The sequence below is a fragment of the Paramormyrops kingsleyae genome, chromosome 23, assembly GCF_048594095.1.
Source record: "Paramormyrops kingsleyae isolate MSU_618 chromosome 23, PKINGS_0.4, whole genome shotgun sequence".
Taxonomy (NCBI): Eukaryota; Metazoa; Chordata; class Actinopteri; order Osteoglossiformes; family Mormyridae; genus Paramormyrops; species Paramormyrops kingsleyae.
Genome location: NC_132819.1, coordinates 21,567,382 through 21,592,091, shown reverse-complemented (window position 1 = coordinate 21,592,091; position 24,710 = coordinate 21,567,382). Strand labels below are relative to the sequence as shown.

General features: G+C 44.6%; 3 protein-coding genes across 4 annotated transcripts; 2 read left to right on the top strand and 1 right to left on the bottom strand.

The window, feature by feature from the left end:
• The first annotated feature begins 2,097 nt into the window (after nucleotides 1-2,097).
• Nucleotides 2,098-3,590, top strand: LOC111846937 (transmembrane protein 158-like). Its single transcript, XM_023817678.2, has one exon. The coding sequence runs from the start codon at nucleotides 2,358-2,360 to the stop codon at nucleotides 3,135-3,137; it is 780 nt and encodes a 259-aa protein (XP_023673446.1). The 5' UTR covers nucleotides 2,098-2,357; the 3' UTR covers nucleotides 3,138-3,590.
• An 829-nt stretch (nucleotides 3,591-4,419) lies between these two features.
• Nucleotides 4,420-18,121, top strand: LOC111846911 (CUB domain-containing protein 1-like). 2 transcript variants are annotated; one of them, XM_072705446.1, is made up of 9 exons: nucleotides 4,420-4,828; nucleotides 7,849-8,046; nucleotides 8,228-8,584; nucleotides 8,955-9,308; nucleotides 9,991-10,191; nucleotides 11,584-11,964; nucleotides 14,794-15,135; nucleotides 15,885-15,972; nucleotides 16,070-18,121. In XM_072705446.1, exons 1-9 carry the CDS (start codon nucleotides 4,750-4,752, stop codon nucleotides 16,473-16,475), a joined length of 2,406 nt encoding a protein of 801 aa, XP_072561547.1. In that variant the 5' UTR covers nucleotides 4,420-4,749; the 3' UTR covers nucleotides 16,476-18,121. The 2 variants fall into 2 exon arrangements, with proteins under 2 accessions (XP_072561547.1, XP_072561548.1); XM_072705447.1 differs by lacking the exon at nucleotides 4,420-4,828 and adding an exon at nucleotides 5,385-6,791.
• Nucleotides 18,106-21,352, bottom strand: LOC111846938 (tetranectin-like). The gene is made up of 3 exons (XM_023817679.2): nucleotides 21,185-21,352; nucleotides 20,648-20,746; nucleotides 18,106-19,002 (listed from the first exon to the last, which is right to left on the bottom strand). The coding sequence occupies exons 1-3, from the start codon at nucleotides 21,279-21,281 to the stop codon at nucleotides 18,602-18,604; spliced, it is 597 nt and encodes a 198-aa protein (XP_023673447.1). The 5' UTR covers nucleotides 21,282-21,352; the 3' UTR covers nucleotides 18,106-18,601.
• Nucleotides 21,353-24,710: the final 3,358 nt, after the last annotated feature.

Below are 24,710 nucleotides of genomic sequence, written 5' to 3'. Positions count from 1 at the left end.
CTCGGCAGTGAACCACCGGTATACTCCGGTGTCAAAAGAAAGCTGGGCAGCGCGAGCCTCAAAGTACAATAGTCCATTACAGCCGGGGAGGGGGAGGGGGGCAGTTTATATATCCTGAAAACTGTCACTAAAAAGCGAATAACAAACATGTTTCTATAATTTAAATTATCAGACTATGCTAGATCCTTACATGTAATTTTCAGAAATTCTGTGTTCATAATGGAAAAGTCCGCCTCTACTCCAGGCTGGCAGATTGAGGTTATGGGTTGCGGTTATAGGGGGGCTCGATTATTTGCAAATTTTCACATTCGCGGGGATCTGCCACCCCAACCCCTCGCGAAAGTGAAGGGGTGACGGTAATTCATCAAGGAAGAGGAGGCTCTCGAAACACGGCTTTGTTCCGGTAATAACAGGTGTTATTCAACCACTGTTTAACGTGCCCCCTGGCGTTTGAAAAGCAAATGTTCCCTGTTTTATCTTGATATCGGCCCAGGCTATTTTTATAATTCCTTCATTATTTAAAAGAGAACTATTTGTTCTCTTCCAGAAATGATCGATAACGTTCATGTTCTATTTAGTTACGCAATTTAAGCAATTATAGAAATAAACCTAATATTTTACAACCGGATATTTTAATAGAGTGTTATGCATTTCATTCACGGATCAACAGATGAGTTGAATTAAGACATAAGCCTTCCTAGTGCAAGCACGTGTTTAACTACAACACCAATATACTAGCAATAAAAGCAATCATTAGGAAAACGATTACTGCTTCGGATGAGTTGGATTGAAGAGTAAGAGCAAGGTAGCCAAATTGTGCCCAGAACTTGTGGAAACTCCTTCAGGACTGTTGGAGAAGCATTCTAGGTGGCTACATCTGGAGGCTGATTAAAAGAATGCAAATAATCTGCAATGCTGTCATTGACGTAAAAAGGGGAGCTATAAGAGACTAGAGAACAGTTTTTGGTCGTTGCAATATTTATGTGTTACTGAATTGCCATAAGGCTAACTATCAGGTGAATAAGATAACTAAAATAGAGAAAATACATTAAAAGCAAGTGTGCCCAGACTTTTGACTGGTACTCTATATACAGTACCAGACAAAGGTTTTGTCATTTTGCCATAGAAAGGTTTATTTGTGCTATTCTCTACATTTTAGAATAATTATAAAGACATAAATACTATAAAGTGGCATATATGTAATTAAACACTGACAAAAAATATTAAACAAAAAAAATTGTTGAGGTGTGTTGGGACACAGAAGACTGCTTTGGGTCGGTACAGTGATCCCACCACTGGGCCCTTGACCAAGGCCCTTAACCCCAGTTTCTCCAGAGACTGGCTGACCCTACTGTCCCCTCTACACCAGTTCCATGGCCTCCTGGGATGCATTTCCAGCTGTCCTGAAGGAGGTCCCACATGTATGCTGGGGACTCACCGGCTGTTTTTCCTTCACTCTCCGGTCAAAACTCCTGCAAAACCATTTCTACTGGGTTCAGGTCAGGTGGCCAGGTCATGTGATATGACACAATCACTCTCCTTTGTAGGAGAATTGGCCTGTCCAAACGCTTTGTGGTACTATATATCAACTAAATTCTGCATCACATTCAGAGACTACAGTCATCACCACCGTAACAACATAAGCAATCAACATAAAACGTAATTGTTATGTGGGTCAAATTTGCAGTTAAAGTTGATTATTTTTACTTATATTTTTCATTGAGAGCATTAACAAGAAAGCAGATCTATACTCTTACAAAAAAGGGTAAAAATGTGTACCTTTGCTTGTCACTGTGGTTGTACCCTCAAGAGTCTGCTAATTGTACCCTTAGCTGTAGGTAACTGTACCTTTTAAGGTACAGAAATGGACTCTGAGGAACATTTCTGTACCATTGATGGTACATTAATGCTGTTTGTACCTTTGGGATGTCCCATTTCTGTCAATTTCTGTAACTTTAAAGGTACAATTAAAAGGGTACAGCCCCAGTGACAAGCAGAGGTACAAATGTTTACCTTTTTTCTGAGAGTGTATACGCTAACTGAATTTGTATTCATTTCAAACACAGAGGACTAGATGATTATTTAGATGCCTCGGGTTAGGAAGAGCCGGACATGCAGGGATTCATTTCTGCAAAGACAGACACATGGGCATCAGCTTGGATATTTGCCCGAGAGATGGACACCACCAGGTGGCTGGCGTCAGTCTCATAACATTCGGCTGAGCGCAGAGCTCCGGCAGGGAGGCAGTTAAATCCGGGCGAGATCTGGAAAATTATCGAAAAGGCATGTCTGAGAGTTGTACGTCTGACGTTTGCATTTTAGTTGAACGAGACTGGGCACGCAAATCCTGAACTCCCATGAGCCGGGGAGCGAGGCGCCGGGGGCTGATGGGATCGCCGGGGGCGCATCTCGCACGTCATGCCGCCGCAAGCCTCGCACCCTGTGCCATGCTGACCGGCGCCCCGAGGCTGCTGCTGCTACTGCTGACCCTGACAGCCACTGCCCTGATCTCCCAGCGGTCCCACGCCTGGAGCGACGAGGACACCTTATTGACTCCGATCAACTCCACCGAAAGCCTCCTGGAGAGCCTCCAGGTGGACGTTAGATTCTCTAAGAGGTCCGTCCACGAAAGCGCACCATCCACCGGGGCTTCGCCCCAGCCTCTGTGCAATGTTAGCGTGCAAAGGCTCCGGCCCACGTCCCTCATTGCACGCTGGGACAGGCGCGTCGGCTTCCAATGCGACGTGCACATCCATACCACGAACCGCGGCAGGGCTTTCTTCTGCGCCGCTTTCAGCTGGGTCGCCTCACCTGTCGTTATCGAGCACCTGGCCATTTCAGGCGGACAGCAGGAGTTCCGCCTGTGCGTCGGATGCGGCCTCTCCCGTAACAGGAGGCTTGGGCAAGGCAGATCGCATACGGGGGACCCGCTTGGCTTTTGCTGCGTTGACTTTGCCTTGGACGAGCTCAATAGGGATAACAGCTGGAGGCTGAACCGCAAACCCATCGAGTCTACACTGGTGGCCTGTTTCATGACACTGGTGATTATTGTGTGGAGCGTTGCTGCCCTCATATGGCCGGTGCCCATCATTGCAGGATTCCTGCCTAATGGGATGGAGCAGCGGAGACCGAGATAAGATTTCATTTCAATCAATACTATTACTATATATAGTAAATATTATTATATATAGACAAGTAATTGTCGACTTATAGACATGTAGTTAAAAGGTACAGTGTTTTATGTGCGATACTCCTAAAACAGCGCAAATTCCAGTCTTTCAGTTCTCTTAGTTGTTACCAGTATGCTGCTTAGTTTGCCGGTTTAAGAACATTTTGATTTAAAAATACATATATATTCGAAATGTTTTAGACCGTTTGTTGTTCCACTGTTTTATTTATAAGGTCACGTGCCTTGCTGAAAATCAAAGTAATGGGTAAGAAAACGCAACAATAGGTATATATGTATATCCAGCAAAAGCAGCTTCTGTGTTTCTACTGTTCAACAAAAAGCCACGTCAGTCTAACTCAAAACATTTTTTGATTTATGTTGCTCTCATGTGTAACCATCAACTGAATAAATCTCACGCAGTTTTTTAGCCACGTTTGAGTCGCCTTGTGTTTATTTTCTTATTTTACATATAGTTTTGACTGTTTCGTAGTTTGGATACTCATTCCGTTTTATGGTGAATACAGTTTCTTTTGGATTCATCTTGTGCATTGTCAGGTTGATACAATAACATTTAAGGACATTAGCCCTTTTTGACTTTTACAATGCGTTGTATATCTGAGCAAATGTATACGGGTATAGCTAAATGATTTTAAAAATAAATGATAGATGGATAGAAATATCAGTGTGGAGAAACCAGGTTATAATTGTAAAAAATGTAATATGCCCATCGATTTCCAGGGTTTTGCGTCAGAAAGATTCCATTAGTAGGCTATGTGTGGTTAATCATATTTGATGAGCCCTCATTTCCGAAATCGAAATCATAATTCGTCTTATTTGTTCCTCTGTTTGCTCATTAGTCTTATAAACGGGTCAGAATACGACTTTGTGCTGGTTGGAGTATGTAGATTTGTAGAAGCAAAGGCAGCTTCGAATCCACCATAATGAATTAACTAATTTTTTTGGCTAAATTTATAGAATAAGGGTTTATAGATCCAGTTGTTGACACTTGTTCAGTTGTTGAACACTGTAACAAAATAAAACAACATTTAACATTTTCCTCTTTAAATGAACCCATTCTAATGAGGCATCTAAATAAGATCTTACGTTCAGCATCCAGGGTCCCAGAATAAGTCTGAAGGTGTTAAACTTCATTGCCGACTTTTTGGTGTCCCGTGCTGTAATCCGTCTTATTTGCGCCTCAGCAGACCGGAAAGCCGAAGACTGCTGGACATTCAGCTGGGTGCCAAACTCACACCCGGAACAATCCGATTAGACTCATAACTACGTGCACAACAAAAATGAATCACTTAGTCTGCCAGTCATCGAAGAAATGGAGAAAAGCACCCGATAACCGGTTTTACCAGCTCCAGCATAAAACCGCAATCCGTTTCAGGTTCTGGCAGGTATAGGGCAACGCCCTTCTTATGTTCGCCCGAAAGGGTGTCAGAAACCAGGAAGAGGGAGCTCCCGCAGCGTGTTATAGGAAAGCAGCATAACTTTCTGATCTTTTTGCTACCTACGCAATGTAAATCTCTGCAGCTGATGGTGATGGTGAAAGAGACCGCCAGGATTTCGCAGAAATGACGCCAAACGCCAAACTCTCCGCTTGTTTTCCAGCGCTTGTGGCCGGTCTTTTGTTACTGGTTTCGTATGCAGCAGGTAAGAGGAATAATGGCAGCTGTCCGTCATGAAACTTCACCCATGCGAATTTGGGGATGTAACAAAGACACGCTACCTGCTTAATGTGCATGTAGAAATTGCACAAATAATTTCTTGATTGAGGGGATGATGATTCATGTTTTATGGAGTTTGGGGGGGACAATCAATTTGCGTAACACTGGGTTTCGTTAACGCGAGGCAGGCAAACATTTTAAGTATCAGCCGTTGTTTTGAAGTTAAATTCCCGAATCGTACTGGTGAATAGACTGCCTGCTGAACATCCATGTGGGACAAGGGATCTCTAGGTATGGGTATTACCCGGGGTGATCACATGCGTTCAGCCTTAGGGTGTTATGCACGAAACCATAGCATACAGTAGGCTATATGAAAAGTATATAGTCGTCTGCATCTCAAATTAGGTAGTCCTGGTTCATTTCTTTGCAATCGCCCTGATAAAGCGACCATTCCTTAAAAACGGAGCGTACAATATTTTATATAATTTCAAATAGGGTTGGGTTGGGTTGGGTTGGGGGGGGGGGAGCTGCAGGGGCAACATTTCATATGGGGACCCCTGCATGCAACAAATAATAAATGTATGCGCTGGGAAATATACATCCACATCCTGGTAAATTCTTCCGTGGAGGGAGACCAGGGTGTTTTCTTTCTGTCAGGGGGCCCCGAATTTGTAGCTGCGCCCCTGGGAATGGTCACTGCGAGTTTCTCTTTTTCCAGTTTCTTTCTGACAGTTTCATGCAGTCTGTAGAGAATGCCTTACCGCAAATACGGTAAAAGTTTCTGAAACTGGCCGAAACGCATCCTTGATGGGAAAATTTAGCAGTAAGAATTCATTAATTATGTGTAATGAACCACCAGGCTGTACTGTACGTGCCAACATTTAAATGCACGATTTCCTTAGTTTCCCTCTTTGAAGTTTCTTCAAAGCATTTCATATATTTTTTTTGAAACTCATGATTTTAACCAGTATTATGAATTGAATTAATCTCTTCATTGGTTTTTTGATCAGTTACATCAAATGCCCATGAAGGAGAGAAGTGCATTTAATTCCTATTGCTAAGCTTTTTTTTTTCTTTCTTTGTTACAGTTGTCACAGGAACTAAAATGAGTAGTTTAACGTGACACAGTTTATACACTAGGTCACAAAGTTTAGAACAGGGTGGGGAACCTGATCCATGGAGGGCCTGTGTGGGTGCAGGTTTTTGAGATGACCTCTCAATCAGCCAATAAGCTTCAGTTCTGGGGACACACTGTGATTGGCTGATTGAGAAGTCATCCCAAAAGCCAGCCCCGGCCCTCTACCCCTGGGGCCTATACTACGAAGCGGGGTTACTGGCTTATCGGGGTGACTTGTCTGATTTAAGGTAGTCTGGGGAAAATGTAAGTGAACGAATATGAAGTCCGTTTAAACTGTGGTACCTTAAATCCGACAAGTTACCCCGAAAAGCCAGTAACCCTGCTTCGTAGTACAGGCCACTGGTTTAGATTGTGAATCCTAGCAGAAACACTCCATATTCAACATCAAAAATAGAAACACTGTCATTCTGCAGTTCACTCACCAGCATATGGTACATTATTTTATATGTCTGCCCATTCAGTTTAATAAGCATGTAATACACAGGTCATCCGATATATTTCTGTTGGAGATAATGATGGACACTGCATGACATTCCTTTGTTTAATTAGTGAGCCTACAGGTGTCTGACTAAACAAAATGACTTCTGTAGTTACTTTGGTGTTCTATTGAAGTGGGTGGAGCCCCATGTGTTGCATGATCCTTTATTTACCAAAGCCTAATCACAATCCAAAAAAAAACAAACACTTAACTGACCAAACAGGAAAGGCTACACAGATCTAATACACTGTAAAGGAGGATCTTGGAAGCGGGACCGGTCCTGCCGAAGACCCGGGCTGGATCCTGGCATGGACTGGTTTGCGATTCTGACAGGTGCCTTCTTTGAGTCTGAACAGTCTGAACCTTTTTGACATCTAGGACGTGTAGAACTGCAGCGGTTTGACTTTTTTCTGCCATTTGTTTTCTTTTGTTTGCTGTTTCTTCAATCAGACCACTGTCAAAGTCTTTGAATAGACGAACAACCAAATGGACAAACAGGCAAACAGTTTAACGATTTTTAGTGGACTGTACTTTTGAAGAAAAGATGCTGGAGGACATTAAATGGATGAAATGACGTTGGACTGAACAAGTGGTATTGTCAGCGAGTTTTTTTGTAGAAATGTAACAGAGAGAAATTGGAAGTTCCTCCTGTAACTTCTGGTATTACTGAGGAGAGGAGCTTAACCGACCCACTGTGTTCGCTAAAGTCCGATTTGTTTGCTTAATGTTCTCTTAAAGAGTTCACCAGAGGTTTTGTCAAAGAAACTGATGTTACGTCAGAATGTTTCAGCACCTCCGATGCTTGTTTAGACTCGTGAATGATTTTTGCTTTATGAGGGCCTACCTGAATTTAGGTGTGTACCAGGACACGCTCTGGTATGGGGCTACCTAAATCGTAGGTCCTGATTTGTGTTTCTGCATGTTGGCTCTGGTTTAGGTTTGAGGTAAAACTTAAATCAAACCAAACTTCTAGATTCTTGCCAGTCAGTTCCAGTTCCATTGCCAGTCGAATGTCCGTTCTGATTACAATTAAGAGATTAAAACTTTTGTTCAATATTGACCAAGAAACTGATGAAGCATTTCACTTTGATTTTGTAAGTTTCATGGCTGAAGAAACAGTGATTCTGTATTTTATTATAAAACTTAAGCAGGCATTCAGGTGAAAGAAAATACAGTTTGTCTTTTGACCGACAAACAAGATAAGATCAGTTGATCATTTACAGAATAAAATGGCCTCACTGAAGTGGACTGGGCACTGCAAGTCCAAGTTGTGGAAATGACTCAGATTTTCCACTTTTAAGACTCTTAAGAATGAAGTGAAGCTATGATGAACTCTTCCTATGTAAGGAACTTCAGACTTATAAGTGGCATCCTCTGTTACCTTGTGCAGGAAATGTTGTGATGACAGACAGTCCAAACACTGTCATCAATATCAAGAACGTGGAGCAGACCTCCAACTGCACTGTGTGCACTAACATTAGTGGATGCAGCTCTGAGACCTCTTTCAAGCTACCAGCCAGCATCTCGGTGGACTTCACTTGCCTTCAGCCACAAATGGTCTTCACCGTGGAGATCAGCAGAGAGATAGGTGAGAGGAGCCTTCTACCTTCTGGTCTGGTGGCACTGGCTGGAGAAGCACCAGTGTGGCATGATGTTACTATATAATTTGGGTATAGTTTAGTGGAACTCTAGAGTCAGATAATAGATTTGAATAGAGCAGATATATTGTGTACATTTACCGTCTTGTAATTCCTATTTCTTTTTACTAGTTTGCACAGATCTGTCCTGCCAGGGGGGCGTTGTGCCGTCAGACTCCTCCATCTACCCAGAATTCAACAGGACATTTAACTGGGATGTGAAAGCCCAGTCCGGCAAAGCGTTCCAGGTGGATTTCTTGGGGTCAGGAATGCGACAGATCCTGTCCTCTGAAACATGTCCGGACCAGCAAACTTACACCATTGTTATCTACCAGCGATCTGGGCGAGTTACCATTGGCACCTTTTGCAAGGATGGCCTGATCCGTAGCGTGCGTTTGCTGTACAAGGGCCGGCTGTCCTTGAAATTGCCTGGACAAGCACCAATGGATCCATCAGCCTTCGATATTACAGTTGGACCAGATATCAAAGGTGGGTGGAGAAGTTTCCACTACCTTTGTGGGTCTTACTCTGTCTTGTACTGTGGCCAGGGTTGGGCTAAGGTTAAAAATTGGCCCAGGACCACCCATGGTCAGTTGATAACTTATGGCAAACAAATTTTGCCAGCTGGGGGTTGGGTCTCGCAAGAATTTTTGCTGACCCACATACCCATTGGCTCACTGGGAAAATGCCCAGAATGCCAGATGGCTGGTCCTGCCCTGGTTGTGGCTGAAATGTTAAATCACATTCCCTCAGATTAAAGTGATACTTTTCAGTAGTTCGTTATGGTATCCATAGTAGCACTGGTTCTGTTTTTTCCTTGTTATTGGTTATCTCTCTCTCACTCTGTTGCATTCCTTAGGTCTTGCTGAAGTCGCCGTACAGTTTCCCCTTGGGTCATCTAACGTTACGCTCTTTTCACCAAACTTTCCTCTGGGTTTTCCGAGCAACGATCTGGCGACATGGAGCTTCTCTGTCCCACCGAAGCACAACTTCACTGTTGTCTTCCTGGGAAGTACAGCACCGCAGTGTCAGAAGAAGAGTGTGGAAGTGCAATACAGTGGGCAGAATCTGGGGCTCTCCACCAGCCTCTCTGACCCACAGCCTGCCCTAAGGCAAGGCGACTTCAAGATGTCCCTCGTTAACTGTGAGGTCAATGGGGGCTCAGGACTGTCCCTGAATTTCGCAGTGTCTGTGTCCAGGAGAAGCAGCCCAGGTATGCAACTGGCAGTGGAGCAACTGTGGTTCATTTTCAAATTTTGAACCTTCAGTTGATGTGCTTATTTGGAGTAATTTGATGTTTTGGCTGTGTTTTAGTTTCATTTCCTATATCTTTGCTTGCCACTGAAGAATCGTACCTTCAAACAATAGAGTTTCATTTGTAGGGAGAAGTGGTGGCAGCTGTAGTGGTGTGTGAACAGAGGTGGATAGTTCAGGTACAGAAATTAAAAATCCAGACCAACATGTTGTTTCAACCATACAGTTAAATATAAAGAATTACAGTTGCAAAGTACTCAAGTGGTTGGTTGAAGCAAAATCCTGGTTTGGCATTTTCACTTTCTGGACCTGAACTATCCACTGCTGCGTGTTAGGCTCTTTTACTGTAGAAAGTGATTAGTTATTACATCTTGAGCATCAAGTGTATAATCTTAGGGTAAAGCTGATGGGGAGGAATGGTAAGGTGCCATGAACAGCTCCCACAAATCCTCTTCTGCATGAAGACCCAGAATGTAATTCCATATTTGGTGTGTGGGTCTGACCAGGTGTCCTTTGGAAGTCCGACATCTCCAAGGATGAGTGTGAGATAGGAAGCACCGATGCAACCTATATGCAGTTAATGAGACCTTACCTTAACCCCTCCAAAATGTGTGTGTGTGTCTGTCTGCTTCATTCACAAGTGCCATGCTTGGTGGATCTGCAGCAAGAGAAAGACCTCACTCTTTACATTAAGAAGAAAGACTCCACATACTCGCCCTGTGAGATGAAGGTGGACTCCATCATCCAGGATGGGATCACCATGCAGTCCGGAACGCAATTCAATCTGTCTTTTCAAGATTGCGGGAGTGAGGATATCATGCTCACTGCCATCAAAAGCATAGGTAACCAGTCAAACCCAAAGATGACCAGTAACCAGTGATGTCTTCATCCAGTTAAATTAATGGTGATGGTAACCTGCATGCGCTCAATCACTATGTGTTAGTCAATCCAACAGACTCCAACCATTGTTTGGGTACGATTCTGATTATTCCCAACGTAAGTCTTAATCCGTATCATATGCAGAAATGTTTTAACTCTTCTGCTTTGATTTTTTTTTCCCTTGTGTTTCTTGGTTGGAAAGTTTGCCGAGCACTGCTGCAATATGTAATTAAGATAAGGAACGAGTCCAGACACTTAATGCACGCGATAATTATTTTGTCAAAAAGCGAGTTTCCCTGGTGGGTGAATTTTTCAGCTGCTGCATCAGTCAGTAAGAAATGAGTGTTTTGAGAGTGTTGCATATCTAAACAGGGCACAAAAAAATAATTTCTATGTTGGCTACAGCATCTTAATAGTGATTCCCCCCTCCCCCATTTAAGAGGCAGCTTTGAATAGGCACTGATTTGGAGAAATTGCCTGAATACGGAAATTTGTGCGAGCTGCTGATTTAAGGGGTTGAAGTGTTAGATGGTGTCTCCTGAGTCAGATGTGGAACATTTTTTATTGAATTTTTTTGAGGTGTAAATGAGCACCAGTGATTCTCCCACTAAATCGTTTCATTTTTAAAATGCATTCTGCCCGACGGTCCTATATAAGGATTATGTGAATGTCATAAATTTATTGTTTTATTAGTCTCAGACCATATCTTGAAAATGAAGTGTACAATCTCCTGCTTCCAATTATCTAAAAAGTGAAGTGAAATATAAATGTAGCAATTACAGATAAAGTTTTAAGGAATGACAAAGGTGACAGGAATTGTATCCTAGCAAATGAGAATTATGTGTCATATTAATGGTAAAATGTCAGAGAGAGGGAGGATTGGCAAATCTTAGTACAAATAAGTGAAATATTTGTTAATCCCCAAGTCAGGGTTATGAGTAAATAGAATGATGACTTAACTGTGATTCAGCAGGGGGGGGTGTCATACTGTTTCCTGACTGTAAAATTGTTTTAATCACTGTGACCTGTGAAAAAAGCAGAAGGGTTTATCTATATAATGCAGACGTGCTGAATAACTGTGCGACTCAAAGCGAAGGAATTAAGCATTTCTGAGTATGGAATGCAGATTAATGAAGGGTTGGTCTTTCAGATGAGCACCGCATTGTAAAATGCAACGTTGAGTGTTTGTGTTCTGTGTTGAGGTCATCGCTCTGCACTCCATCTTTAATTAGTTCTGCAGGCATGAGGTAAAAGGCTGTGACCTGATTGCATGCCAAGGCCATCATGTTAGGTGCTCAGGTGTCTCTTCTTATGGCCCCTCCTCAGTAAGCTTCTCCGTGATCTTTTTCGCACAGACCTGAGGGTGTGTTCGGGGCAGAAGTCATGCCCGGCGGATGAGATCCCACTGACTGTTCCTACCCTGGACCAGTGCCTCCCCGTACCGCTGCAGACGATCACCTGGAACTTGCAGTCATTGCAAGGGGGCACCATCGAGCTGCGGCCCCCTGCTGGTGGCCTCAAGCAGTCTCTGGCCGGACAGGAGTGTGGCAACAGGCTCTTCCTGACAGTCAGAGATGGTGGCGGCGTCCCGCTCGGCACCTTCTGCCCCAGAGGACCCCTGCAAGGCATCAAGATGCCAGCCAACGCCTCCATTGTGACCACAGGGGCGGGGAGTTTGGGCCTGAGCAGCACAAAGGAGAGCCTCCTTAACGTGTCCTTCAGCCAAGAGATCACAGGTAAGCAGGGCTGGCCGGGACAGGGATTCCCCCATGGCGGGATTTCCAAGAGGTGCAGGAACGTTTTGAGAATGTGTGTTTTGATAGATGAGCAGAACCAATGGGCACTGGCATTGCAGTGACGTTCTCATATGGTGCTTTGAGAGTGGAACTTTAAAATGGGAGTCAATGGAAGTCCCCACAAATACTTCGAGGTAATGCATGTTCCCCAATCTCTAATGATTATAAGGGTCGAGGCCACAAGAGTGGATTTCATAATTTGTCAATGCAAAGAAATAAAAATAAAAGTGCAGACAGTACAGCAAGTGAAAACATGAGACTATAAAGCATGACTCCAGAGGGATTAATCATCTATATTAGACGGTAGACTCTTATTGTGCATCCATCTTCCGTAACTGCTTGCCCATATAGGGTCACAGTGATTGGCTTTCACCATTATTTAAATCCCTCACAGAACTCTGTGTGAGGGTCCCCCATTACTAACAAAACCAGTCACACAGACTTTATTGTTTAATTTAATTTTATTTGATTTCTTTTGTGCATTTCAAAGCAAAAAAAAAATAAAAAATCCTATTAATGTACATTTCTAAATGTTTTCGAGAGAACATGGATGCATTGATGCAAGAACACTGTGCTATATTTAGCACAGGATTCTCCACTCCAGCTGTGTGTGTGATGAGTTTGCATGCCCCCCCCCCCCATTTTGGAAACTCCGGTTTCATCCCCCCACAATTGAAAAACATGCAGAGCCGAACTGGAGTTACCAAATTGTTGGTAGATGTGAACGGTGCGCATGCCCTGTGATAGGCTGTGTGAACGGTGCGCGTGCCCTGTGATAGGCTGTGTGAACGGTGCGCGTGCCCTGTGATAGGCTGTGTGAACGGTGCGCGTGCCCTGTGATAGGCTGTGTGAACGGTGCGTGTGCCCTGTGATAGGCTGGCTTCCTATCCTGGGTTTACTCGGGATTGGCTCCAGGCAGCAGCAGCCCTGCCTAGGACAATCGGGTGTAGAAAATGGGTGGATGATAAATGATGGCCAAAGCCTGTTTGAATCGCATGGGTACCTTTGTCAGGAACTGTGATGAATCACCTAGTGAACCTTAATTCTTTCATGCACTCAGTTCTTGACTTAAAACCGAATTAATTAGCCCCAGAATTGCGCAAAAATACATGAAATTTAAGTAAGAGCTAAAGCAAACGGACGCTGTATAGCCGTGTATTGTAGTATGTCTTGGGCAGTAGCATCGCTAAAACTGCACTTCTCAGTACTGCGGTTGTAACCTCGACACGTTCAAAACCAAATCATTTTTATATAGTAAAGCTGTATGTTTAAGTAAGGGAGTAGCTCTAAGCATTATATTGCTCCATAGATTACCCTACATATAATGGCCCCAGTGATCTGTTTTGCTAGTTCAATGTACACTATATAGACAAAAGTATTGAGGCACCTGCCCATTACACCTACATGAACTTCTGACACCCCATTCTAAATCCATAGGCATCAGCATAAAGTTGCTCCCCCCCATCGGCGCTATAACGGCTGCCACTATTCTGGGAAGGATCCAAACAAAATTTTGGAGTGTGTCTGTGGGAAGAGCATTTCTGAGGTCAGGCACTGATGTTTGACATGAAGGTGTTCGATGGGGTTGAGGTCAGGGCTCTGTGTGGGCCGGTCAAGTTTTTCCCACACCAAACTCACCCAGCCATTTCTTCATGGACCTTGTTCTGTGCACTGGGGCACAGTCATGCTGGAACAGCAAAGGGCCGCCATCCCCAAACTGTTCCCAAGTTGGATGCATAGAATTGTCCAAAATATCTTGGTATGCTGAAGCACTAAGAGTTCTCTTCATTGGAACTAGGGGGTCCAATCCCTGAAAAACACCCCCATACCATTATCCCTCCTCCACCAAACTTCACAGTTGGCACAATGCAGTCACTCCATCCAACACTTTGCACTTGGTGATGTGAGTCTTGCATGCAGCTGCTCGGCCATGGAAGCCCATTCCATGAAGCTCCGGGTGCACAGCTTCTGTGCTGGGGTTCCTGCCAGAGGAAGTTTGGCTTCAGCACTCGACCCCACTCTGTTACTTTATGATCTGCCACTTCCAGGCTGAGTTGCTGTTGTTCCAAAGCGCTTCCAATTTGCAATAATACCACTTAGTTGACCAGAGAATATCTAGCATTGAAGGAATTTCTTGACCTGACTTATTGGAGAGGTGGCATCCCATGACGGTAGCATGCTTTGATAGGTGTTTTAGTCTGAACAGTATTAAAGTTTTTACTGTAGGTCTTGTGTGGCTCGCTGGGTCTGTGCTTGCGTCCAGGAGGTAGTGGGTTCGAATCCCTTGTGGAGTGTTAAATCCGAGCCCAGCTTCTCCAGGGAAGCTGTCTGACCCTCTGTGGTTCCCAGCCTTCCTCACTTGTGCGTCACTTGGGCAAAAAGCATCTGCTAAATAAATAAAATGCAAGTATAAGAGCGGCTTTCTGTGCACACCACTGCTGTCCATGTGGTGGCGCTGCCGCACCCATGTGACGTGCCTCTCCACATACATGAAGCAGGGGTCGGGAAAATTAACCCAAAAGCCGTGAGGCCACTGTTGTGCCAGTTTGTTATTCATAAACATGAGCATAATCGACAGAAAAATGTCTCTTTATGACAGTATTCAGACCCTAATGAATATCCACATTGTAAGCGTTTTTTTTTTTTATTTATTTGCCGAAACGCTTGACTGGATTTGGTGAAGTTATTGGGATTCATGATGTACCCCTTCGAGCTGACTGACATGGCTGCCGTCCCACAGATGCACATGTGATCGCTGTCATCCCACAGATGCACATGTGATCGCTGTCGTCCCTGAGCTGGACTCCCCAGCATGGCTGGTCACCCCCGACTGGCCCGCAGGGATGCAGCCCAACGCCTTGATGTCCTGGCTGGTGTCGCCGCCCCCCGAGCACCAGGTGGAGCTGGAGCTGGTCAACATCAGCCTGCCCCAGTGCAGTCTGGGTAAAGCTGTCATCACAGCGCAGGTGCTGGGCTTGAAGGAACAGGAGCTGAACCAAGAGACACACAGACTGACGGCGATGGAGACCTTCTACCTTAACGCGACCAACTGCTCTCCCTCGCGAGGGGACTTCAGCATGCAGGCCAAGGTCACCGTACAGAGGAAGAAAAGTGAGCAGCCTTTCTGGTTTCACCCACAGCACCATCGCTACCATCAACATCAGCCACGTGACTCGGCATTTCACCAGGCTGACTTTCAATTCAGTTCAGTTCAGTTCAGTTCAGTGTAATGCAGCACCTTTCACTGCAGAGTTTCCCTACCGCAGTTTACATGGGTGTGTTATACAGCTATCATCACTTATTATCATTTATGCAGAATAATTCAAAAACAGGAAAAAGGGTAGACAGAGAAAAGAAAGAAAGAGAGAGCCAGATGACAATGGAGGAGAGGAACCAAAACCAAGTAGGGAGAAAAAACAACCTCTGGGGGTCTAAGGTCAACTGACTGCCCAGCCACCCCCCCCCCCCCCTTGCTTGCTAGGTCAAAGCCAAAGTCCCCCAATGAGTTCATGCCAGCCTGTGATGGGCGTCAGACTGACGGCTGCACCCAGAATGATACAGTTTGCAAGCCTCTACATCACCCTCCCGTGGGGCTGAACTGGGACTCCAGCTCGGATGGTGCCCCCCCCCCCCAGGCACCACCCAGACATGTGGGGAGGCAGAGAGCATGGGAGTTCAGAACATGCATAGTGCAGAGAGCATGTACAGCAGCACCCACAGCCGTAGTTACGATGTGCTATTTTACGATGTGTTAAGTTTCACACGCCCTCTTCATTTTCTCACTACAGTCCTGGCTAACAAGACTGTGCTGTTTATTGTTGGGTGGGGTGGGACTCGAACTAAACTATATTTTTTGACAGCCCTGGATCTCACCATCATCCTGTCGGTGGTGGGAGCCGTGCTGCTGCTGTCGGTCTTGGTGGTGGTCGCGGTCTGCGTGATGAAGAGGTGAGCGTGCGTGCGTGTTTACTCCTGACCCCGCCCCCTTTCCTCCAGCCCTGACTCCGCCCACAAGGTATGACGTGAGGTGTGTTCTCTCTGGCAGGAGGAAGAAAAAGTCCATCAACAACCCCAATGGGAACATGTTCACTCCAGGCACTGTGTTCCACGGCGGCCACGACGTCAATGATTCCCATATGTTTGACTCCATGAAGGGTTCTTACCACAATCTGCCAGCACAGCCCAGCTCCAGTCAGAGCCCTGAGCCTGCGATGGAGACCTTTCAGCCGTTCCTGGATCCATCGCAGGCTGCCAAGCCAGGCCGACCGCGCACGCCCATCCTACGGCAGGACAGCTTGGCCTACACTGACCCCCGCATGATGGACAACGAGTTAAACACCTTCAAGAGCGACGGAGACATGGGTCCGTTCTCCTGCTCACTCATGGAGCTAGAACGAGAGCCAGAGGCATACGAGGAGGAGGAGACTGACTCTGGGGCGGAATTCGACTAGGTGATCATGGTACCATCGCGACCCATCGATGTCGGCCGGTTTCATTCCCATGCTTTCATGCCAAGTGAGCATTTTATATGCCTGCATTCTGCTGATTTAAGGTTCTTATGCGCTACCATCCTCTTAGGGGAACCAGGAAACTGGACTTAAATAGTGGGCCTAGACGTGTTCTCAGGAAAAGCCCGTCATGACCCTTGCAGCTCTTATTTTACCCTCAGGGTACTTTTTCTTTTGCCTTTGCTCTCATCTTAATTTCAAAACGTTTTAACGAATCGTAGAGGATTTCAGAGGATTGCGTGTGGTGTGCCGGGTCCATCGTGGCTCACTGTTACAGGAGATTGATGACTCTGGGACAGTGCCTGGTTCCCCAGTTACGCGTTTATCTTCATAATGGTGGTTGGATGCCACCATTATTTATTCAGTGGACATCTTCGGTAGCTTGGATTGAGCCTGGGCTGTTAAACTCCCCTGCATCGCCAAGATGTGTAAACCTGTAACTCCTGCTTTTCCTTTATTTCATTGAAATTTTATTTTAGATGTTTCAAATGTGTGATTTAATGAGGAGTAGGTCTTTGTCTGTGCACAATTGCATTTTTTTATTTCTATGTGTTTGACTGATGTTTCATTCCATTTCCCTGCTCTTTCTTCAGTCACCTGCTAATTTTGTGGGTGGAGAAGAATCTTCCTGTGAGAGAAGCTGTAAGACTCTGGCAAGAAGAGTGTTTTTACCAGTAATAATTAGTTCTTGGATGAAAAATAATGTTCTCATTTCTGTGCAGAATTCCAGCGGTGGAACAGGATGGGGCTTAAATGACTTCATGATGGCCGGTGCTTGCTGATTGGCAGGCTGCAATTGCAATTTCATTTTTTATTTTTTTTGCCTCGATTTCTTAGTGGTCAAAAGTTTATGCTTGTGATTTTAAAAGGCCGTTCAATTTTTAAAACTCCTTCATCACATAGTAGACTCTTTACAGGGCCAGTGTGTTTTAAGTTTCAAGTATTGGCTAGATTTAATATATTTTTTACATTTTTTGAGTAACGCGGATTTACTGTGAATGCTTGGAGTCACTGATTTAAACATGAATTCTTCATATTGTGTGATTGCGTGCCTGGAACATGGAAGTCGTCACCTTCAGCCAACATACCTACAAAACAATTACAGCATCAATTTTATCCTTCACAGAAAAATTCTAAAAGATACCTCATAAAACCGATAAAGGTTGAAAAGTTTTTTTGTTTTTTTTTTTAATTATGAATGACGATCCTTTTTGATAATTGATACTGCTCATTTGGAAATAGTTTAATTGCATAGGTTGTTCTTTTATGGTGTGAAATTGTTTTGTGTGTATTTATTAAAAGGTCGTGAAAAGTGAAAAGATCATATTTCTAACGATGCAAATATCATTTGTGTTTTTACATATGATTTTTCATTCATTTCCGCTCGTACAATATCGGAAATAGAACCAAATGTAACACTTAAACACTGACCCCGAGCTGTAATATTTTGTAAAATATATAAGCCTGTTGTTTATCTGGTGCTGAACTTAATGTGGACTTGGAGCAAAGACGTCTTTTCAGACTGTGCATGGGGCCGAGGGTGATTTCATACAAAAAGTATTAAATGAATAAATTTCTTTTTAAATGGAGCTTTATTGGGCTACTGAGTTACAGTTTTCACCAACAAATGTTGGACATTTACTATATAAAATATATATGACGAACAGCTGTGCAAAGTAATGATTGTATTATCAGTGTTATATGGAAGCATAAATTGCAGTGAGGAAATCTAGACGTATATAAGTAACAGATAAGTCTCAGATATCCATTATATCTGCACAAAAATTACTAACGCCAGAATTACTTTTGATTAATCAGCTTTTGTATTTCTTCTCCTTTATTTTGCATCAGTGTCAATTGACAAAAAACTGATTTCTTCTGCTTCCAGTTAATACCATGACAAATTACACGCATCACTTGAAGCCAGTTTTCCTTAAAGCTCAACCATTTCAAATTCTGTTCTCGTAAAGCATAAGTGAGAGAGAAAGTGAAAGCGTGATTGCAGACAGCGCTGATAATTAAGCTATACCGCGATAAAGGGACGTCTGACGTCATAGGCCTCGAGGCCCTCACACGATGTTAAACTCGCAGACGGAGGATCTCTCGTCTCGGCAGTTCTCGTCGAACCACTTTCCGCCAGCGCCCACCGAAAGCACGGCGCAGTTTTGGGCGCGGTTTCCGTCCGGCTGAGAGTTGAGCCCGGACTCCCAGTTCTTGTAGCGCACGGCAGAGCCTGTGTGGTCGATCCACATGCCCTCCGTCGTCACGTCATTGACGCCCAGCCAGACCTGCGCGTCGGGGCCGAGGGTGGAGCGCACGTAGTCGTATAGCTGCTCGTCCTCTTGGCGGGTCAGGGGGGTGCTCAGGGTGCCCCCCTTGTCCATGCAGTCCTCATTCGCTGTGTGGTAGCGCTTCTTTAAAGAATCCACCAGGAAGCATTTACCATGGATCTTAAATCCTTTCAGACAGACTGAAAACAAAGGAACCTTTGAAAACCAACAGTTTGCAAACAACTTTTAAAGTATAATAGATTATATTGTTGAAATGCCGTAAATTAAATTATTTTCATTGTGTAGGGCAAATCTGGCAGTTATACTCAGGGGTGCTGTAAAGGGGGTTAGGGTTAGGACGATTCCAAGGTACCCCAAAAAACTGGAAGATAATTGGACTGGTCTAGGTTGGGTGCCCCAATGGGTCCCCTGTCTGCCGCTTATCCAGGGTCGGGTCGCGGGGGCAGCAGTGTAAGCAGGGATACCCAGACCTCCCTCTCTCCAGTCACCTCTTCCAGTTCTAGGGGGATGCCAAGGTGTTTCCAGGCCAGCCGAGAGATATAATCTCTCCAACGTGTCCTGGGTCTGCCCTGGGATCTCCTCCTGGTTAGAAATGCCCAGAGGACCTCCCCAGTGAGGCATCCAGATGTCATCCTAGATGCCCAAACCTCCTCAACTGGCTCCTCTCGCCGTGAGGGAGTGACAGCTGAACTCCTCCCAAATGTCTGAGTTCTTCACCCTATCTCTAAGGCTGAGTCTGTGTCGGTCTGCTCATTTCCACCACTTATATCTGCGATCTCATCCTTTTGTTCGCTACCCAGCACTCGTGACCATAGGTCAGGGCAAGAACGTAGATCAACCGGTAAATCGAGGGCTTCGCCTTCCAGATCTGCTCTCTCTTCACGACTACAGAACGGTACAATGTGCTGCCCCGAATCTCCTGTCGATCTCCCACTCTGTTCTTTCCTTACTTATGAAAAAGACCCCAAGATACTTGAACTCTTCTGCTGAATGATCGTCACAGAAGAGACTTTAATGCAGATCTCCTCTTTCATAAAAGCTCCAAAAGATTTTTGATTCTGGCTACCCTAAGTCCCTGGGTTAAGAACGTCCAACTTACGGACACCTCAAACTTAAGAAAGGAGTACCATAAAGCATATTATATAAAAATTTTGAGTTAAATACAATGGTTCATAATAACAAATGTGTGTACTGCTTTGTGACGCTCAAGAAAATATTGCACAGCTTCAGCGATTCGTCAGCTGAAAGGAGAACGCCCTCAGCCATTTTAAGTTGGATCACCTCAAACGACTTACCTACAAATTTTACTTAAAGACAGACTTCGGAACGGATCTCGTTCATAACCCAGCGACTGCCTGTAGTAACAGAACCTGTCTGCATCAATTCCTGAAAGTGTCACTTAATGTTTGTTTGTGGATCAGCAGCCTCAATTTTGTGGAGCAATACCTCAGAAACTTTAAGGAAAAGTGGTGGTAAAGGCATACGTCATTTTTCCTGGGCTGGTGTGGCGGGGCGCCACCCCCATGAGGCTCGCCAGACCAAAACAAACCCGTCTGTGTGGCGATGACCTTCTCACATTAAAGCCGCAGATGGCTTCCATGTGCGGAGGATGGAACTCGCATTACCACTGTTACTATAGGCAACACCTTCAGATGGTGCAGGCCCATCTGTGGATGAGTTTTAAGGTCTACAATAAACACCACGTGGAAAATAACTTTCAGATTCTTTTAGAAGGACACGCCTGTTCTGTGCACGTTGGAGACACAAATCTGCATCACTGTGAGTTCAGTCCCGATCCCACAACCTCCCGAGAGGGATGCAAACCTGTCTGGAGCGCCTGCTGCTCCTTCAGCAATATGAGGTCCTGCGCGATATCGTCAATCTGCTTCTGGAGGTCCTGGATGGCGCTGAAGCTGACCGCATCTGGAGATCAGGGACACGGAGAATGACGGATGTGCATGAGAGGGTGGTCCGTGTCCGAGCGTGATCTTAGTGGGCACTCAGCTCTCTCCTGAACTCCTCCTGAGACACAGTGGCACCTCCTCTTGATGTAAACTGACGAAGTACATTTTTACTCCTCCTTTTGCAACAAATGAAAGTTTTCGCCAAAACTCAAGTGCAATCAGACTTTTCGAATTAAAGCGAACGCTAATTGATTTCAATTTAAATAACTGTTTCAAGAACTTCTACGGTTTGGTCATTCTGAATCAATACCTATTGGTTAAAACACTTGTTTCATACTGGCCAGATGTTTGTATAGTTTTCTGACTGCTGAAAAGCCTGCATTGAAGACTGATTATCTCCTTATCAGGTATCATGTCAGCGTCCCTAATGACCTCCTGCGGAGAGGGTGTCTCCTACCTTTTTTGAGCGGTTTCTTCTTAGGGGGGCTCTGTTGGAGCGAGCCGTGGATGAGGATGAGGACACAGAGGAAGAGGCAAGCTCGTCTGAAATCCATGTTGACAGCTGGGAATGTGTTCAGCTCTGGGCTGAGCGCTGCGATTTATCGCCGCCGTTCCCCTGAAGTGGAAAAACACCGCAATTGGAGGCTCCTGTGCCAGGCGTCCAGAACGAGGCTGGGAGTTCTAGGATCCACGCCCCACCCCAGCCCCCCCCCGCCCCCGCCCAGCTGCCTGGCCACGTCAGGGGCGAGGAGATTTGCAACAGGTGGGTATCAGGTGGGAATCAGGTGGGCATGAGCCGAAGGAGAAAATCATCGACCAGAAATGTGTAACGTTAGCAGTTACTCTGAAGTAGCTAAAATGATGTTTTTTTAAAAGCCGGACTTGGTGAACAGATGGGAGTTCCAGACAAAAAGGCGAGACGGAAGCACCATTTTCCAGTACGGCAGAATGAAATGGAAAAACTAAAATCTGGTCAAAATATTCTTCGGAGAATATACTATACTTCGGAGGCAACCATAAAATGCTGGGAGATATTTTACAGACACTCTGCAGACTAGGAATCTCTAACTTACCATTTATTATTGTCTTTTAACATGATTTGGTCCAGGACATACTTTCTTTCTGTCCTTTTAGACGCAGGTTTTAGTCTTTTGCCTTGGATTCATGATTTAAGAATGGCATGTCCTGTTTTTATGTCTAACCGATATTTAGGCCTATCCCGTTCCATTGCAGTCCAGAGGTTGTGAGAGTGGGTAGGTCTAGTCTCACATCTGGTGTCCTATTGTAGTCTATCTCCTGATAACACGTGGAGGACCAAGTCCAGGGCGCGTAGGAAGTGAGCGAGAAACGCCATTTAAGTCCTCCTTCCTGTTTTTCAAAGCCGCAGATTTGACAGAAATATCGAGAGATGGTTTGAAAGGGAGAATGAAGGAAAACCCTGAGTAAAAACTAACGCTTTTTCTGTCAGAAAAAAAGGGTTCATCCCTGGTACAGTTTTGTACCCCAAGGTACTAATAACATTAAGTTACCCCCAATGGTACAAAAAAAGTTCCTGAGAGTCAATTTCTGAACCTGAAAAGGTACATTTACCTACAGCTAAGGTACAATTGGCAGACACTCAAGGGTACAGTCTTATTGACAAGTAATTGTACCCTCAAAGGTACGAATTCATACTTTTTTTCTGACAGTTTACTTACATTTAATTTATGCAGCAAACACTTTTATCAATTTTTATTTTTGAGAAAAAGCAGGAGTCAACAATTCCTGGACGAATTACAGTTAATAGCCTGACTCAGGTGATGAATGGTGAAATCACTCTGCTGGCTGTGGGATTTGAACCCATGACCTTCCGATCACAAGCATAATATATGCTCCCCCCCGAGCCACACACTGTCCCCCATACTTCTATTTTGCTTATTAACTATTTATTTGTGTATCAGCGATTGCAGAATGCCTGTTCAAGCAACCCCTTCCTTACTGTGCTTCACGTCAGCAGACACAGTATTTAATAACCGAATTACCGTCCGAGTCAAATGTGATTTTTTTAAAACTCCAGCATGTAGGAGGAAATGAATGTGGTTCCTTTGGAAGGACCAAAAACAGACAACTAACATCAGTGCAATAGTTTAATTGAATTAAGTTGTCATTGTAAAAGATTTTTGATGCAAGTGGCATTTGGTCGGGTCTGGGTCCAAGAAAACATCTCTTTGTACTGGACAGAAGGACTCACATGCATATCTGTGGGTGAGGAGAACCCTCTGGAATTAGGGTCAGGGAAGGAATGGCAACATTTACATTTTTTTCACTTCTCAGAGACTGAAAAGCCACATACAGTTTTGTGAATGCAGAGGCACTAGAACAATTTGGGATTAAGGACCTTGATCAGGGATCTAACAGTGACATCATTCTGCCCACTCTGGGATTTGAACCAACGACCTTCCACTCACAGTGTCCTAACCTACCAAGCCACTCACCATACCCACGAAAGCACTGGAACATAAATGTGTAGGAACCGTTACATTCAGAGCCTGTGAGGGTCTGAATTTTACACACCAAAGTACGTTTGAACAGTCTGACGGGTTTTAACAAACGACATCACACTCTCCCTGCCAGGGGGATCAATCTATGAATCAGGGGAGACAGCAAGCCTATAAAGTACATTTAATTCATTTATCTGGTGCTTTTATCCAAAGCGACTTACGGCAGACGGAAGGATTACAGATTATATGTGCCTCCTTCAATTTGATCCCACAAACTTTTTTATTGTGAGTTAGTTGTACTTATTGAGTCGTATAGCCAAAAGTAGCGCCAATACTCTGAGAAAGATCTGCAGTCTATTGACTATCGCACTCGTCTGTCTGCTCCCTGACTGCAGCCGAGCCATTAGGAAGGCGTAGAAATCTACCCCACCCCCAGTGCCTGTGCAGCATATACCACCATCTGACGGCCAGTAACAATGGCTATATATCTGTGCACATGTGTTCAGATCTGGATTTTTTATTCAATCAAGCTTCATATTAAATTCATTAGCGAGGAAGCAGAATATATTTTTTAAAGAGGCCCAAGCGGGGAGGAGCGGGACAGGAAGCCGGTAATATCATTATCATTAACAAAGAAACGCATCGGCGCGCTCTGCACCAGCTACTGCACCCACACCAGGGGGCGCTCGAGTTCTTATCCTGACGCTCCCAGCCCCTTGTCACAAACCGCACATTTGCGTTTGTTACTCTAAACGGTAAACGATCGCTGCACGGCAGAAATTTTGCATTTAAGGAGGTGATGAATGATCGCTCCCAGATAAATAATTATATTGTTTGTCATATGTCAAAATCATTATTTACTGTTGATTTGAGTTAGACACTGAATTTTTGCTCTATCCAGTACCTTCCACTGCTATTTTCACTGGGACTGTACCCTTGTAATTGTATCTTTGGGATGTTCCTCAGAGTCCATTTCAGTACCTTAAAAGGTACAATTACCTACAGCTAAGGCTACAATCGGCAGACCCTTGAGGGTACAGCCCCGGTGACAAGCAAAGGTACAAATTTTTACCCTTTTTCCTTTGAGTGTATGACATCATCTAGCATGCTTCATAGTGAAAATAATGAGCCTTCCTAAGTAAAGACGTCTGGCCAAGAACAAAGAAAGCCTCATTTGTGGAAAGCCTGAGCACTTTGTTCTCTGAAGATGTGTACTATGGAAATCCAAGTGGGGAAAAACAGGAAGTTATGACACAGACACTATGTTTGCTGAGGCTTGAACTCTTAATTGTGGAGAATAATCTGAGCACTTTGTCTTAATTTCATTAGAACTTGAAACAAAACAAGGTTCATATGACAGAAAGACATATTTCTGTATCTTTGGGTGGGGGTGGGTGCACCATGCACGGGACACAGACCGTGCAACTACCAGGCTCGCAAGGAGCAGAGGCAGGATATAGATCTCCAACCCCCCAGGACTGAAAGTTCCACCATGTCGCTTTA

Bases quoted from the DNA above. Each gene is read 5' to 3' on its own strand.
- LOC111846937 (XM_023817678.2), top strand. From the start codon at position 2,358: ATGAGCCGGGGAGCGAGGCGCCGGGGGCTGATGGGATCGCCGGGGGCG.
- LOC111846911 (XM_072705446.1), top strand. From the start codon at position 4,750: ATGACGCCAAACGCCAAACTCTCCGCTTGTTTTCCAGCGCTTGTGGCC. The intron at 8,047-8,227 runs GTGAGAGGAGCC...TCTTTTTACTAG, and splicing joins GGAGATCAGCAGAGAGATAG to TTTGCACAGATCTGTCCTGC. The intron at 9,309-9,990 runs GTATGCAACTGG...TTCATTCACAAG, and splicing joins GTCCAGGAGAAGCAGCCCAG to TGCCATGCTTGGTGGATCTG.
- LOC111846938 (XM_023817679.2), bottom strand. From the start codon at position 21,281: ATGGATTTCAGACGAGCTTGCCTCTTCCTCTGTGTCCTCATCCTCATC. The intron at 20,747-21,184 runs GTAGGAGACACC...CCTGATCTCCAG, and splicing joins GAAGAAACCGCTCAAAAAAG to ATGCGGTCAGCTTCAGCGCC. The intron at 19,003-20,647 runs GTTTGCATCCCT...CTTTGTTTTCAG, and splicing joins GCAGCAGGCGCTCCAGACAG to TCTGTCTGAAAGGATTTAAG.